Below are 15,282 nucleotides of genomic sequence, written 5' to 3'. Positions count from 1 at the left end.
AGTAGGGTGTAATCTGTTTACCGCTTTGCTTGACAGACCTGGTGATAGTCTGGCAACTTCATGGTCTTCAAGTTTTTCCCTTTCCAAAATTTGAAATGGCTGAGCAATACATTTGGAGCCCCAGAGTAGCATCTTATCCCTTAGTTTGTAAGCTCTGGGTGGTAGGGATCAAATAGTTTTTGAGGGGCAGAATGCTACCTGTTCAACTCCTTATGTGCACGACTTAGCTGCCTTCCAGGGTTTACACCATGTTGAAGTTTTGCAGATCATGTATCGGGCCACCTCAGCCCCTTACCATTTAAGGGTGCTATCTGTGCTTTAGAAGGAAGTGTAGCGGCCCAGCTTGTTAACTGTCCCCATCGTCCCTCCTCTTGGTCACCACCAGTATGCCTTCATTATGTCTGCAATTCCACGTTTTCAAAGGAGCTTTTTTTGTCTTCATGGGTTGGGCGTCCCTTGTATTCAACTCCCGGATGTGCATTATCTCTGCATCTAATGGACTGCTAGTAAAATGAATGACCATCCCTATTCTTACACTGCAGATTTCCAAATGAAGACACGAGTGTGTGACAGAAGGTCCAGCAGAGCACCATGAGTACTGTAATTGGGTGGTCTCCTCCTGACCTCTGCCTCTTCTCTCTCCCACAGGATTACATCTTTTACCTGGACCCAGATCGTGTGGAGTCAGGGAAGGGAAAATGTGCTTACGACCCCAAACTGGATAGTGTATCGGCACTTGTCAGTAAGTGTCCACTCCTCTGTTCCAGACTCAGAGAGTCTTTGCACTTCTGATGTAGTAGCGTTATCACTCCGCACTTCCTTCACTCATTCACACACCATTCAAATATGTAGCTTGACACAGGATCATCATTCAGTGTGGCCAAATGCATGGATAACCAAATTTGAGGAGATATGGCCATTTGTTGGAAGATGGACACAGATTTGTCAATGCATTTTCTAACAATTCAATAATGACCCCACTCACTATGCTATCGATATGGAGCTTTCTTTACTAAAACAATGTCTACTACTGACCTCATAAAGATTTATTTCTATTAAAGTATAAAAAACTTTTATCCCTGAGCTTGTTCCTAGCAGCATTTATGCAGAACTCCCGAACTTTGCCATAAAACCTAATTGTCACTATTTTGTGGGAGAACATTCACAGCATCTGTCATGCACCAGTGCTATGTTCAGTTTCAGCTGCAGTTATCATAACTTGAAACGCTGTAAGAATAGCTTTAGTAAACTACGTTAATACACACTGATGCTTTTCTGAACGCTTGACAGATCCAGAAAGAAGTATTGTGAAAATTGTCAATACATTATATAAAGGGATCAATGATCCCTAATGTACCATCTATTAAATCTTCCGTGAACGCAGACATAAGGACCATGGGTGCATTACATGTGTTGCTGTGTGAGTTTGTGGGCTCATACAAGCCCCCCGAGCTGCAGACCCCGCATTGATCGCTACGTTGCCAATACACACTGGTAATTTCCCCAAGACTAGATGGACCTTTAATACAATAAGCAGCGTTCAGGCTGTGGTGGCTGAAGCTCAAGCCTATGTACCTGGGGTGTTAGGTAGATGAGAAGAATGTTACTAGCTAATGACTACAAAGGACAAAACTCTTCTGGGAAATGGTGCCGGCCTTTTCATGACTAGTAATAATTGTGTATAATAGATCACTGTGCATTCAGCCCTGTCCCATGATGTTTGGCTCAGTTTGAGGACTGATGGGTTAATGCACAGACAGTGTTTGTGAGCAGCTGCAGGTTCTAAGGAAAGGTCCATCTGGGGGTGGACTAGGCTGCCAAATCTCATTCCCGCTAATCCGCCTGCCCCCCCGAGTGGGACCCGCCGTGTGACCCCCCTCCACCTAAGGGGCTTTCGTTACAATCCAAGGTCGAGACTCTCTAATTAATCAGGAGCAGCTGCTGGGCTACATGCCAGTGAGATATAGAACTGCGCTGAACGTTACACTATAGACACATTGCACATCTATTGTATGGCCAAAGTCACCTGTGTGTCCCTCATTCACGGTGTCCTCCTGACTTCTCTTTTCTCCCAGATGAGGAACTCTACTCCGGGGTCTACATAGACTTCATGGGTACAGACGCTGCCATCTTCAGAGCGATGGGCAAGCAGGCAGCCATGAGAACTGACCAATACAACTCCCGCTGGCTGAATGGTGAGAAGCAATTAGACACTAGATGATGGGTATAATTCCTGTCCTCCCACCGGTTGTATAACAAGCCTTTTCCTTGTAGATCCAGCATTTGTCCATGTGCAGCTTATCCCAGACAGTGCGGAGAGAAATGACGACAAACTGTATTTCTTCTTCCGGGAGAAGTCCACAGACTCCCCGCACAGCCCATCTATTCATTCCCGCATTGGACGAGTGTGCTTGGTGAGTAACAATGTGTCATTTAGTGCTCACACTACCCTAATATTGTTGTTTATAAAGAATTTTATGGAGCACTTTCTCCAATTCTCTGACACCTTCACAGACTTTGTATCATCAAATGTAAAATTCCCAGTTTCTCTCTGAATTGAGAAGCATCTAAAAAAAAATGTTACAAGTTACAATGCATTTTCCAGAATCTCACAGAACATTATAACATCAGGACTGCCGCCTTCCTGTTCCAGACTCTCTCCATGCTTTCCTTTTTTACTAACGTTCAGTGTTATTGCTACTCCCCAATTATTGTGCAGACTCTGATCCGTATACATAGAAATGGTTTTCTTAGCAAACTGAATTATCCGTCTCTTGACAAATGGGTTTGTATCTATTGTTCTGAAATCCGTTTCTCTGCTCTACCCACACAGAATACTTCCACACAGCTCCACCATAATTAACTTTTTCATTAAATGTGGTATAAAGCCCTACTAGGTGGCATACCTTGTAATAGAGGGTTTAAATCTCTCACACCTTCTTTCTAACTATGAATTACAGTGCGCAAAATCTATGATGGCTGCCACCAGCCAGGGCACTATTGACTATAATTCCTGGACGCTCGGCCTTCTGTCTAAGAGTAAAATTAGAAACATATGCACAAAGTTCTTTTTTCCTAATGAGCCTACTCAACCAGAGGCTTGGCTAAAGCCTGTGACTATATACCAAAATACTAAAGGGAGAATATTCTTGACCCAAATAACCACCTGTGTGCTACATATTATCTGTTGTTAAAAGTTTCTAAAAAAAAATAGCACAGTGGATAAACTACTTCACTGAATATAAGATTGGGGCGTTTTATTTGCTAAATTTGGACCATATCGATCCCAAAGGATTGATAGGAAAAGTTTTCTTGCTAGCTAAAAAGCAGCTAAAACTGAAGACTCCAGACTTACGTCACCTGCAAGATTTATTAGCTGATGTTGAGATATGATTTTATAGTTCTGAGAAGCCGTATGATCAGACATCAGATTCCTATCATATGCTGTAAGTTTTGCTGATGCAGGGATAATGACTTACTGTGGTGTAACTACAGTGTTCAGACTCTCACGTTCCTGGATGTTTAAGATTGTTGAGGTAATCTGAGACTCATGTTGTTTAATATTTAGTAACACTTTACAGGCTGACATATGTAATATTTGCAAATACTACTGACACTGCTAATCGTTTGTTTTTATGTATTATTTACAAGTAGTGATTTGTGACCCACCTCATTGATATAGATTGTTATTTATTATGATGGATGATTATTTCATGTCCAATTGTCGCCACTTGTTTTAGAACGATGACGGTGGTCACTGCTGTCTGGTAAACAAATGGAGCACGTTCCTGAAAGCACGACTCATATGCTCGGTGCCCGGAGCTGACGGAATCGAGACTCATTTTGATGAACTACGTATGTACTTAGTGAATGTCATTTTGTGTTATTTCCTCTTTATCTGCCACTTTATTCTGCCCATTTTACCACAAAATTCCTGGTTGTTTTACAGAGGATGTCTTCATTCAGCAGACGCAGGACAATAAAAACCCCGTCATATACGCAGTCTTTTCTGCCACAGGGTGAGTATCACATCCTGGCTAACCTGCTTCCTCCATCATTACATTTGTCTCTTCTACCTAACTCAGCAGTGGTTCCGTCCTTCTCTTCCAGCTCTGTGTTTAAGGGCTCAGCCGTGTGCGTGTATTCCATGGCAGACATTCGCACGGTATTTAACGGACCCTTCGCTCACAAGGAAGGACCCAACTACCAGTGGATGCCGTATACAGGAAAGATCCCATATCCACGACCTGGCACGGTAAGCACAATTCTGCAACACTTATCACCCTGCTTGTCTGCATTACAGTAAATGCTCTTTGTATACGTTATTGCATGACTCACACATAGCCCAACATTTGTACCACATGCACTTATGATTCCTCTACTTTATTATACAGTAAAATAAACCATAATCTCCCAGGACTGTCATAGAAGTTACCTCCTCCTCAGACACCAGAGAGGGGCATAAGAAGAATCCGTACTGCCTTATAATATACACAAGAAACGCGGAGCCACCCGCTCTTATACATGTACGAGTGCGTCTAACTGTTCTCCTGGTGCACATCAAGGTGCTCGTCCATATCACGTGTGTCAGAACTGCAACTCCATTACATACACAAGGTGGAAGGAGCAAACTAGCCTCACCGTGCAAACAAAATGTTGTTTTTGCACGTTTTGTTGGTACAAATGTAGGCACACTCATTCACCTTATCTGTAGTGTGCGAGGAGCGCCACAATCCACCCAACTTCTTCAATTGTACTGTGCAACCCCCCCAGATGCCACCATTCTGATACTGAAATCCATTCTTCTCCCCCTTAAAGCCAGGTGCATATGCATAAAGTAGACGCGTGATGTCACAAGAGAATTTGCTCTCTAGGTTTAAGTGTCTTATAAAGGTTTTGGTTTTTAGTGTGTTTTTGGTTTGTTTTTTTTAACTTCTTCCCTAAATTTCTTTGCACAGTGTCCAGGTGGTACCTTCACCCCCTCAATGAAATCCACCAAGGATTACCCAGATGAAGTAATAAACTTCATGAGGACCCACCCAATCATGTACAACCCAGTGTACCCCGTTCATCGCCAACCACTGCTTGTCCGCACCAACGTCAACTACAAATTCACCACCATCGCTGTGGATCAGGTGGATGCGTCTGACGGGCGCTATGAGGTGCTCTTTCTAGGCACAGGTAACGCACCTTCAGTTTCCAGTCTTCTCTGAACTCGCTTTCCTCGAGACAGGGGTCATTAATGAGTGAACGATATTGTGTATAAAGGATCATTAGCCTCAGCTAAATCATGAGGCCGGGGGTTGGAGACGCCACCATCTCCTGATTGCCTGCTCCTTCTTGCTGATTGCTGATTTCCACCTTAAGTAATGATTGTTCAGTGGTCTGTGAATCAAGCCAAATATACAGACAAAAAGAAATTCCACTCGTACATTGCTGTAAAGCGAGCGCAGGACCCCTCAGAATCACTGAATTACAGAAGAACGGCAGCACAGCCCACTCTGTAGGAAAGTGTCACATGAAAATCTCAAGTATGTATTGATGAAAGAATAAAATAAGGGGACATTTTTTTAGGTGTAATAACAGCAGAATAGACTGCATGTGTTGAAATCTATTTGTTTTCTTAAGACGTGACAAACTTAGAACAAAAAGACATAAAACCATTCAACAATACGTAGAACATTACAGGCCTAGATTACATGTGCAATCTCTGCATGTGATCACATACATACAACCGCAGGTGAAACTGGCATTTTCCGGTCATGATCTGAGCTCTCTCACGACAGCCGGAAATAATTACAGTGATCCACATTTACTTACATAAAAAACACAGTGCATACTACGTTTGTTCTAAGTATGAAATTATTATATTGTTTTATGGACTTTTTTGACCTCAGTGACCAGAATGACCTCTGTATCATTATCGCTGTTTAATTAGTCCAGATTGTGAACAAAAATTAAGTTACCTACAAAAAACAAATAAAGTAGAACAGAGAAAGTAAACGGTAAAGAATTATCTTTACAATAATTTCTGACGTCAGAAATGACAGATCAGTCTCCATCCGTCCTCACACTCCCCCGTGTTCCCTCAGATCAAGGCACTGTGCAGAAGGTGATTGTGCTGCCGAAAGATGACCTGGAGACAGAGGAACTTCTCCTGGAAGAAGTAGAAGTGTTTAAGGTAAGAACGTTTCCGAGCCCTCTCCCCTGGAACGTTAATACTTCCCTCACTAACACTACCAGGCCCGGGCACTGCGTGTGTTTTTGTGTGTGGGGGCGCTTTTTTTTTATCTCTTTTTCTCTTACTGCTTTGTTTAGCTTTTTGCTGCACCATAGACTAACATGTTGTTGGAACCTTGTGTTTTCTGTGATTCAAAAGGACTAGACAATTAAGAAAAAGCATTTATTAAAATCAGATTGAGTGAACCCGTAATTATCCCCCATATTATGAAACAGGGAGACCCTAAAACACGGTCGTTCTCTATGTATTGACAGAGTAATTGTGATAAACGTCGGTGGGTGTGGGGTACTGATTAGTCCAAGGGTTGCTTATTTTGCCCCGTTGTACTTAAACCAAGTTTCTCCCATACTGAACGTTCTTATTTAATGATTTCAATCCCCCATCTCTTTTACTATGTACACCCCAACTTTCTGTATGCACAGCTTGTGTCACTTACCAGTGTTGTCTCTTAGGTGCCAGCACCCATAAGATCCATGAAAATTTCATCAAAACGAGTAAGTATATAGTATCACTCTCCAGCAGGATGACTGTATATTACAACACGCTTACAGTTACTCATCTATATGATTGTATATATTACAACACGCTTACAGTTACTCATCTGTATGATCGTATATATTACAACACGCTTACAGTTACTCATCTGTATGATCGTATATATTACAACACGCTTACAGTTACTCATCTGTATGATCGGATATATTACAACACGCTTACAGTTACTCATCTGTATGATCGGATATATTACAACACGCTTACAGTTACTCATCTGTATGATCGTATATATTACAACACGGTTACAGTTACTCATCTGTATGGTCGTATATATATCAACACAGTTATTGATCGCAGTATGATAGTATATTACAACACAGTTATTGATCGCAGTATGATAGTATATTACAACACAGTTATTGATCGCAGTATGATAGTATATTACAACACGGTTATTGATCGCAGTATGATAGTATATTACAACACGGTTATTGATCGCAGTATGATAGTATATTACAACACAGTTATTGATCGCAGTATGATAGTATATTACAACACGGTTAGCTAATGATCGCGGCATGATAGTATATTACAACACATTTACGGGTGGATAGTCAATAATAGGGGTGGTGATAAAGATAGCGGACTTCAGTGTTGGAAAGCTGCGTCCATACATCTCCCAGAAGCCGCCATCTTGGAACAGACTTACTTATCATCACGGAACACATCAATGCTACTATGCAGAATAAAATGCACAAATGGACAATATGCATCTTTGTAAATAATATTATAAATGTATATGTAAGTGTTTTCACACCTTGGGGTAAATGTATGAACCTCCGGATTCTTCAACTCCGGCGAGTTCAGCGTCTTCGGCGCTTAAATTAAAAGCGGCGCTGCCTTGTAAAGGAAAGTCTCCCTTTACAAGGCAGCGCCGCTTTAAATTTAAGCGCTGAAGATGCTGAACTCGCCGGAGTTGAAGAATCCGGAGGTTTATACATTTATCCCCTTAACTATTATGGAAGTATGCGAAAATGAATAGGTTGTCATAATTAATGCTTCTGGCTTCAGTTTATCTGCAATATATAAGACAAGAATTTGGAGACCAATGGAACATTTCCTTTTTCCTTCTCAAATAATTATTTACTTTACCAAGTAACCCTGTGAGACTGAGATATAGACTCTCCAGCATGCTAATAGCTAAGGTGTATATTATGAGTCTGAGTCAAGAACTTTGTGCCCAGGCAAAACCATGTTGCATTGGAGGAGGAGGTAAATTTAAAATGTGGGGACAGATTTATAGTTTGGACGGGGCATGACCTAGATCAACTTTAAATTTCTGTGTAAAAATAAAGCTATCAAGTATTTGTGTGCTCTAGATGAGAAAACAGCCAGTATTTAAGTTATGTGCAAAATGCAGGGCCGTAACTAGGGCTGTGCGATGGGGGCGGCCGCCCAGGGTGCAGCACTGAAGGGGGGCACAGTTTATGAATATTTTAGGTTAATTTTGTTAAAATTGAGGGCTATGGGGGGCGGCATTTTTGTTTTTTGCCCCAGGCGCTAACATTTTTAAGTTACGGCTCTGGCAAAATAATAAACTAATTTACACTCCTTGTATTGTAACATGGTTTTTCCAAGAGCTAGAGAAGTGCTCCTGACAGTAGTTAGATGAATGGAGAATGTACTAGTTCTGCTGACTGAACAATACTCAATACTTTCATCCTACAGCAACAGCTGTACGTGGCATCTATGTCTGGGGTGACGCATCTCGCCCTCCATCGCTGTGATGTCTATGGGGAAGCATGTGCCGACTGCTGTCTTGCCAGGGACCCCTACTGTGCGTGGGATGGGAAGACCTGCTCACGTTATTCCTCCTCATCCAAGAGGTAAGCAGAGCTGTGGGGCCAAATAGAGAATCATTACCTGATACTACGTATCAGTCTAACATACGTTTCATCCATCTTCCTGTCGCTGACAGACGTAGCCGCCGTCAGGATGTCAGACACGGGAATCCCATGAGGCAGTGCAGAGGGTACAATTCCAATGGTAAGCTAACACGGTCAGCCTCAGCAATTCTGCTATGACATAAGGTGTCACTCCAGACTCGTAGCAAATACTCAGCACATAAAGTGTCACTCTGTACTCTCCTATAGTCATAGGGCCGCACACACACACACACAAAGCCTCTTACTTTTATCTTTCATTACACGCAGAAGCAACACATAATATCGCCTCCATTGTTGGATAAACACAGCGAGATTGACAGTTTCCAAATTTGACACATTATACTTTAAGTATAGCTTACCGGGCACGGAGGCTGAAAGAGAGCACACAGCAAGCCAGTAATTGCACAGTCCCAGGAGCTCTCAACCTGCATTCATTCACATTCACTGGAGTATTAAATTGCAGCTCTCATTCTCACACTGAATATGTCCTTTCCAGCTAGTAAGAATGGGATGGACGCGGCACAATATGGGGTGGAAGGTAGCTCTGCTTTCCTGGAATGTCAACCTCGCTCCCCACAAGCCTCCATCAAATGGATCCTCCAGAAAGATAACTCTGACCGCAAAAAGGAGGTAATAGGGGTTGTGTTACCGAGGGATGACGAGCGGGCACAGATACTTCATTCCGTGGCTCCCACTATCTAAGGGTCTTTATCACCTGTTTTACGTAGTGCCGTGTTAGTTTACTTTTCTTGTGGTTTTTATGTAATATTGCAGGATATAGACGACAAACATTTAATTTATAGTAAAAAATACATTATTTTGTATTTCCCCTGACTGTGGCTCCCTTTCAAATTAATGTGGCCCTCATTTGTTTTATCTGCTAAATTTGTCCCTCTGTTGGATTCAAGTTTGACAAACTTCACCTCCGATATCGTAACATTTAGTCCAGTGCCCACCGGCCCGTCCAGTGCCCACCGGCCCATCCATTGCCCACCGGCCCATCCAGTGCACTCATTTTTTATCCCCGCTGAACTCAGACCTTAAATGATCCATCGTTTTTTCATATTTAGAATAGCCTTATGTCTATGCCACTGGTGTTTAAATTCCCCTATTATATTAGTCTCTACTATATATGCCATGAGGCACTGACCCCTATCTACTAGAAATAAAAAAGTAAGAGTAATTAAAGAGATCTAATATGCAGAGAGAGAACAAATCGTATGTATATGGAGTAATTACGTGTAATATGGTATATGGAGTAATTATAAGAAACAAAATAAAACTGTAGTGCATATGTCTCTTGGAGTAAAAATGAACAAGAAAACAGCATTGAGATATTTAAATTAAAGGGCTGTTAAATCCAAATACTAAGATTTCTATTAAACATAAAGGTAAATGCACTGATCAATCTTCTGAAACTTTGTCATAGAGGGGAGAAAATACCTCATAGCACTGCACTTTTGTATTTTCTTACAAACCCCAAAAGCCACATCCCACAGCTGATATTGGGCAAAAAGCTCAAATAAAAACATAGCAAATAATTTCCACAAACTTTGAGGCTGCTTGCGCTGAGACAGGATATTGCAGTGCTGTAGGGTGATGGAAGGTAGAGTAGCTCAGCCATCATGAGCAGCGTTTTAAATTTAATAATTGTCACAAAGTAATGGGGCAGAAAACTTGCTGAATATATTTTGACAATAATAAATATTTCATATATACAAAACAATGACATGTTCATATATGACTGCATGAGAAATACGCTTTTCAGTTGACCACTTGAGTGTACGTGAACATGTTGCTGCTGAAAGGATCTTGCTCCCTGTGTAATACTTTGCTATGTATAACAATGGGTATAGTTGATGTTTATTACAGAGATGCATTTACCGAGCTATATATGATTAATTCCACCTTTTGAACAATAATGTTTACAATGTAATCCAACACCACTCTTATTTCGCTTACATTATTTGTGATGGTCCTTCCCCTGAGCCCCCTTCCTCTTTCCTGGGGGTATCTGATAAAATTAGCCTCCACAAAAGTAGGTCTTGATTTTCAGACCACCCACTGCAGATCTCCCTGACTGCTCCGCCTCTTACGGCATCATCATTCCACTTCAGGACTCTCAAAAGCTCATTGGGACTAAGTAACCTTATTACGCTGGCTGCCTGAAGTGCTGTAAATGGCAGAGAAAATTAAGATTGGCGGCACAAATTAAGTAAATCGAGGAATAACCAACCAACAAAAGGTTAGCCCCATTTATTATAAAGGTAAAACATCTCGGGCTCCTGCCCTTTTGTCAAGAAGAATAACCACTATATGAACACATACAAAAAAATCAATTAAATGCAATCCAGATACTTTTAAAAGTCATCCATCCCTCCAGATGGTTAGATACATTGTAATACTCCAATGGTAAGCAGCCTTAGGTTGTTTCTAATGACTTTTTGTGTTCCTACAGCTGCGTTCAGAAGGACGGTTCTTGAAGACCGATCAAGGTCTCCTCATACGCTCTCTTCAGCTGTTGGACACTGGCGTGTACCACTGCACAGCCACTGAGAACAACTTTAAACACACAGTAATGCGTGTTCGGCTCCATGTTCTAAGTGCGGAGGCGGTGACTGCGGCTCTCCTGCACCCGGAAGCCCCGGTGGCCCTTGCGTCTCACCATGCTGGACCTCCTGGGGCCTATGATGATTTAGTGCAACTTCTCTCGCAGCCTGAGATGGGACTCATCAACCAATACTGCCAGGGATATTGGCGCCCCCCAGGCTCTGCTCATAGCGAAGCTAAAGATCTTCAGGATCAGAAACGTGCAAGGAACCGGAGGAACCACCCAACCACAGAGGAACTGCAGACATGAAAAGGGGACTTGTTCTTCAGGACCTTCTGCCCCCACACATTGCATCTCCTTCAGACTATCCACTATTTTATTTTTACCCAAACTTTTTTTTAATAAGAAAAATAAAACTATAAATATATAAATATATATATATATATATATATATAAAGAAAGATGGAGGAGTTGCCTTTCAGGGTCTCTCAGACTTTATTTATTGGGGGGCACGGAGATTCCCAGTTTGGAGGAGAGTTGTCTTGCTCTGGGTAATTATGGACAATTCCGCATGGGGAACACCTCTCTCTTGTCACTGTATCATCAGTGCACCTTCATGGTTGGATGGACTGCAGACTATCACTGCTTCATTACTCTGCTGCGCATTGCACCTTCATTCTCCACCACAGACTACAAGGGCAGTAAAGTGTGTTTTTGCATCTCTTAAACTCTGTGCTTCTGCAGACCGTCACTCTATAACCACTGCACAGCTTGCAGAACATTCCTCCATGACCACTGCCCTGCAAGGTCCAGCTGCCCTGCGGACTATTACGCAACAGATAGTCAATGACAAACATTTTGCTTCTGTGGTTGGAAAACAATGTTTCACCCACTCTACATCTGCTCCTATCTCACTGCTTAGGGGAGATACAACCACTGTATCCGTGAATGAGCCAGTTCTAGGGCTCTCTAGAAATCAAATCTCCAGTTGGTGACAAATATCAAATTTTGAAAGTATCCATTATTGTATTTTGTTTCAGAGGAAATAATAATGTAAAATACAATATTTTTGGTGGCCTACGTACAATTCTCTGCCATTGTGTAAATGTGTTGCATGGATGAGCGCCTGCACTTTATAATATTGGATGTGGAGTCTGTATGGGCATGTGTGTGTGTCTGGGACTGCGCATTATGTGGGAGGAGCAAGGAGGGCGCTCAGTGACTTGGTCTAATACTCAGAACCACATATCATACATGGCTTCCTTCTAAGTCTTCCTTTTTTAGACACTGGGATATTTATTGATATGAATCATGTTCATTATGTTTATCAAGTAATCTTCACTTGATGCCTATATAGTATAGGTGGGTTACGGTACAGGTTTCTTATGTCTGTCTATTGGGAAATGGTCAAAGGTACATTTATATATATTTGTATACAATGGCTAGAGATACATTCATATTTCTTATGTCTATGTATAAGAAGGAAGATAGGAGGTCTGTGTCCTGATGTCTGTGTATTAGGAGGAGGGGAAGTGTCCTGATGTCTGTGTATTAGGAGGAGGGGAAGTGTCCTGATGTCTGTGTATTAGGAGGAGGGGAAGTGTCCTGATGTCTGTGTATTAGGAGGAGGGGAAGTGTCCTGATGTCTGTGTATTAGGAGGAGGGGAGAGGTCAGTGTGCCCTGATGTCTGTGTATTAGGAGAAGGGGAGAGGTCAGTGTGCCCTGATGTCTATGTATTAGGAGAAGGGGAGAGGTCAGTGTGTCCTGATGTCTGTGTATTAGGAGAAGGGGAGAGGTTAGTGTGCCCTGATGCCTGTGTATTAGGAGAAGGGGAGAGGTCAGTGTGTCCTGATGTCTGTGTATTACGATGAGGGAGAGGTCAGTGTGCCCTGATGTCTGTGTATTAGGAGAAGGGGAGAGGTCAGTGTGCCCTGATGCCTGTGTATTACGATGAGGGAGAGGTCAGTGTGCCCTGATGTCTTTGTATTAGGAGAAGGGGAGAGGTCAGTGTGTCCTGATGCCTGTGTATTAGGAGGAGGGTAGAGGTCAGTGTTCTGATATCCTCCAATTAGGAGAAAGTGATGTGTTAACTTGTATCCAAACTATGGAGTGCGAACTTGGTGGCCTTATTGTCTGTGTATTAGGAAGAGGTACGTCTTGAGCTCCATATATTAGGATGTTTGCTTGATGTCTATGTATTTGTATTGGGAAACATAGACGTTATGCACTGATCATCTCTCCGTTAGGCAGAAATGAGATAAATATGATTGATGAGCAGATCACTGCTAGCTGTCCCCTTGCCCTTCCCTTTATGTGGTGGAGATATTGATTGTCTGTCTGTAAATAGCTGTAAATGAGAATGTAACTATGTTTCTTTCTGACTTTAAGCCCGGAACGTGCAGTGAATTCTCTCCTGTGGATGATACAGAATATAATAAAGACTGGCCTGTTTTATACAATGTGCCTTGGGGGTTTGTACACATGGCCATTTTCCTCATTCAGATTTACGCTTTTCTGCCCTGCGTTATATGTCAAATAATAGTCTCAACCATTGGGTTTAATAGGTGTTAATTCAGTATTATCTCGAGAAAGTGAAATCCAATGTATCACAGAAAAGTAATAATGGGTATTAAAGAATAAGTATGGGACATCTGGGAAACAGGCAGATTCATTCACTTTTCACATGTGCCCAACTGTTTATCTGTAGTTATAGTAACATCTAAATATCTGTTAATGGAGACTGCAGACAATAAAGATGGACTTGGGCATCTTGTTTCCCATCTCATAGTTTCTGATTCTCTGTTTGTGTTACAGACGTTTTCTCTACTTGTGTATTTTTAAACTCTGGTCATTCGTATAAAGCACCAATTGTTCTTTTACAAGGTGTCCCCAAAATACACAGGTTATTGGATTTCTTCTTTCTTTCATCACAGAAAACACTTCTTAGTGACTGAGGCAGATACAGATATTTATCCAAGATCACAAGGAACTGACACTGGGATCTGAACCAGGATCTACAGTGAATAGTAATTTATTGCAGTTTTTCTGTAAATAAACATTCTAATATATATATATATATATATATATATATATATATATATTATACTATTGTACGATTTGTTTTCGGACTTACCATCCGTTTTTGAAGACTGGCTCCCACACACATACCTGTGGAGGTGTATTTGTCTACTTAATTGTCTTTATACCTTATGGATAACATTACAACATTGGGTTAAGCGCCATCTAGATATCTTGTCCTATTTCTATATATATATATATATATATATATATATATATATATATATATATATATATATATATGTGTTAACCCGTGCATGATACTCATGCATTCTAGTCAAATCAAGCTACTTAAGGTGTTAAAAAGGTTCTTGTCATGCATTTGGACCTAGCCCAGGCCTCCTCAGGGGAAGAGCGTTACTTCCCGACACAAGCACCCTTTTTTAACGTAGTTTTGTCCACATGTCACCACCTCATCATTTTTCTCCATCACCATCCTTCATCTTCATTGCCACATCCTTCATCAAGCTACTTAAGGTGTTAAAAACTCCCGACTGTCACCCCCGGCAACCACCAACCACTCCCAACTGTCACTTCTCCTTCAAGAAATATATAGGTCAGTGTATAACTCTGACCAGCAGGTGGCGCTGCAGCTTGGTTTTTTTTTTCCCACACACGCCACTAGGCATTTATATAGTTGATATTTTATATATTCAAACTTACTGTATATTGAAATTTCATACTGCATATAGTCTGATTCCTGCAGATGGGTCTGGCGATCACGCTGCAAACAGAAACATTATACAACGTTCCGGTAAAGTATTTTATTATTTTTTTATGCCTGAGACAAATTTTATTGTTTATTTGTATAGGTCTCCACATAATTCTACAGCCCTATACAATAAGGACTAATTAACTGTACAATGAAACAATACAAGAACATGCATTGAGACAGTATTTGATAGAACACTGTAAACCAGAGCTTACAGTACTAATATTAAAGGATAATTCTGCTTTTGAAACATGGCTT

General features: G+C 41.4%; 1 protein-coding gene and 1 long non-coding RNA gene across 8 annotated transcripts in view; one reads left to right on the top strand and one right to left on the bottom strand.

Annotated features, from left to right (window-relative positions):
* The window catches only part of SEMA3F (semaphorin 3F), a 59,774-nt gene extending 45,760 nt beyond the window's left edge, over positions 1-14,014 (top strand). For 2 of the 3 annotated variants that reach the window (XM_075183875.1, XM_075183873.1), the window contains 14 exons: positions 649-742; positions 2,076-2,195; positions 2,275-2,414; positions 3,741-3,855; positions 3,950-4,019; positions 4,111-4,255; positions 4,959-5,181; positions 6,093-6,181; positions 6,694-6,735; positions 8,465-8,622; positions 8,715-8,782; positions 9,179-9,312; positions 11,141-12,765; positions 12,902-14,014. In XM_075183875.1, the coding sequence (XP_075039976.1) occupies positions 649-742; positions 2,076-2,195; positions 2,275-2,414; positions 3,741-3,855; positions 3,950-4,019; positions 4,111-4,255; positions 4,959-5,181; positions 6,093-6,181; positions 6,694-6,735; positions 8,465-8,622; positions 8,715-8,782; positions 9,179-9,312; positions 11,141-11,542 (1,800 nt within the window). In that variant the 3' untranslated portion in view covers positions 11,543-12,765; positions 12,902-14,014. The remainder of the gene's footprint in view (positions 1-648; positions 743-2,075; positions 2,196-2,274; positions 2,415-3,740; positions 3,856-3,949; positions 4,020-4,110; positions 4,256-4,958; positions 5,182-6,092; positions 6,182-6,693; positions 6,736-8,464; positions 8,623-8,714; positions 8,783-9,178; positions 9,313-11,140; positions 12,766-12,901) is intronic. The other variant, XM_075183874.1, reaches the window with a different exon arrangement.
* The window catches only part of LOC142099918 (uncharacterized), a 258,835-nt gene that overhangs the window by 71,055 nt on the left and 172,498 nt on the right, over positions 1-15,282 (bottom strand). The gene's annotated exons all lie outside the window — the stretch shown is intronic.

This window comes from Mixophyes fleayi, chromosome 8, assembly GCF_038048845.1.
Source record: "Mixophyes fleayi isolate aMixFle1 chromosome 8, aMixFle1.hap1, whole genome shotgun sequence".
Lineage (NCBI taxonomy): Eukaryota > Metazoa > Chordata > Amphibia > Anura > Limnodynastidae > Mixophyes > Mixophyes fleayi.
The sequence above is the reverse complement of the archived record's forward strand: the minus strand, read 5'-3'. Positions and strand labels throughout refer to the sequence as shown.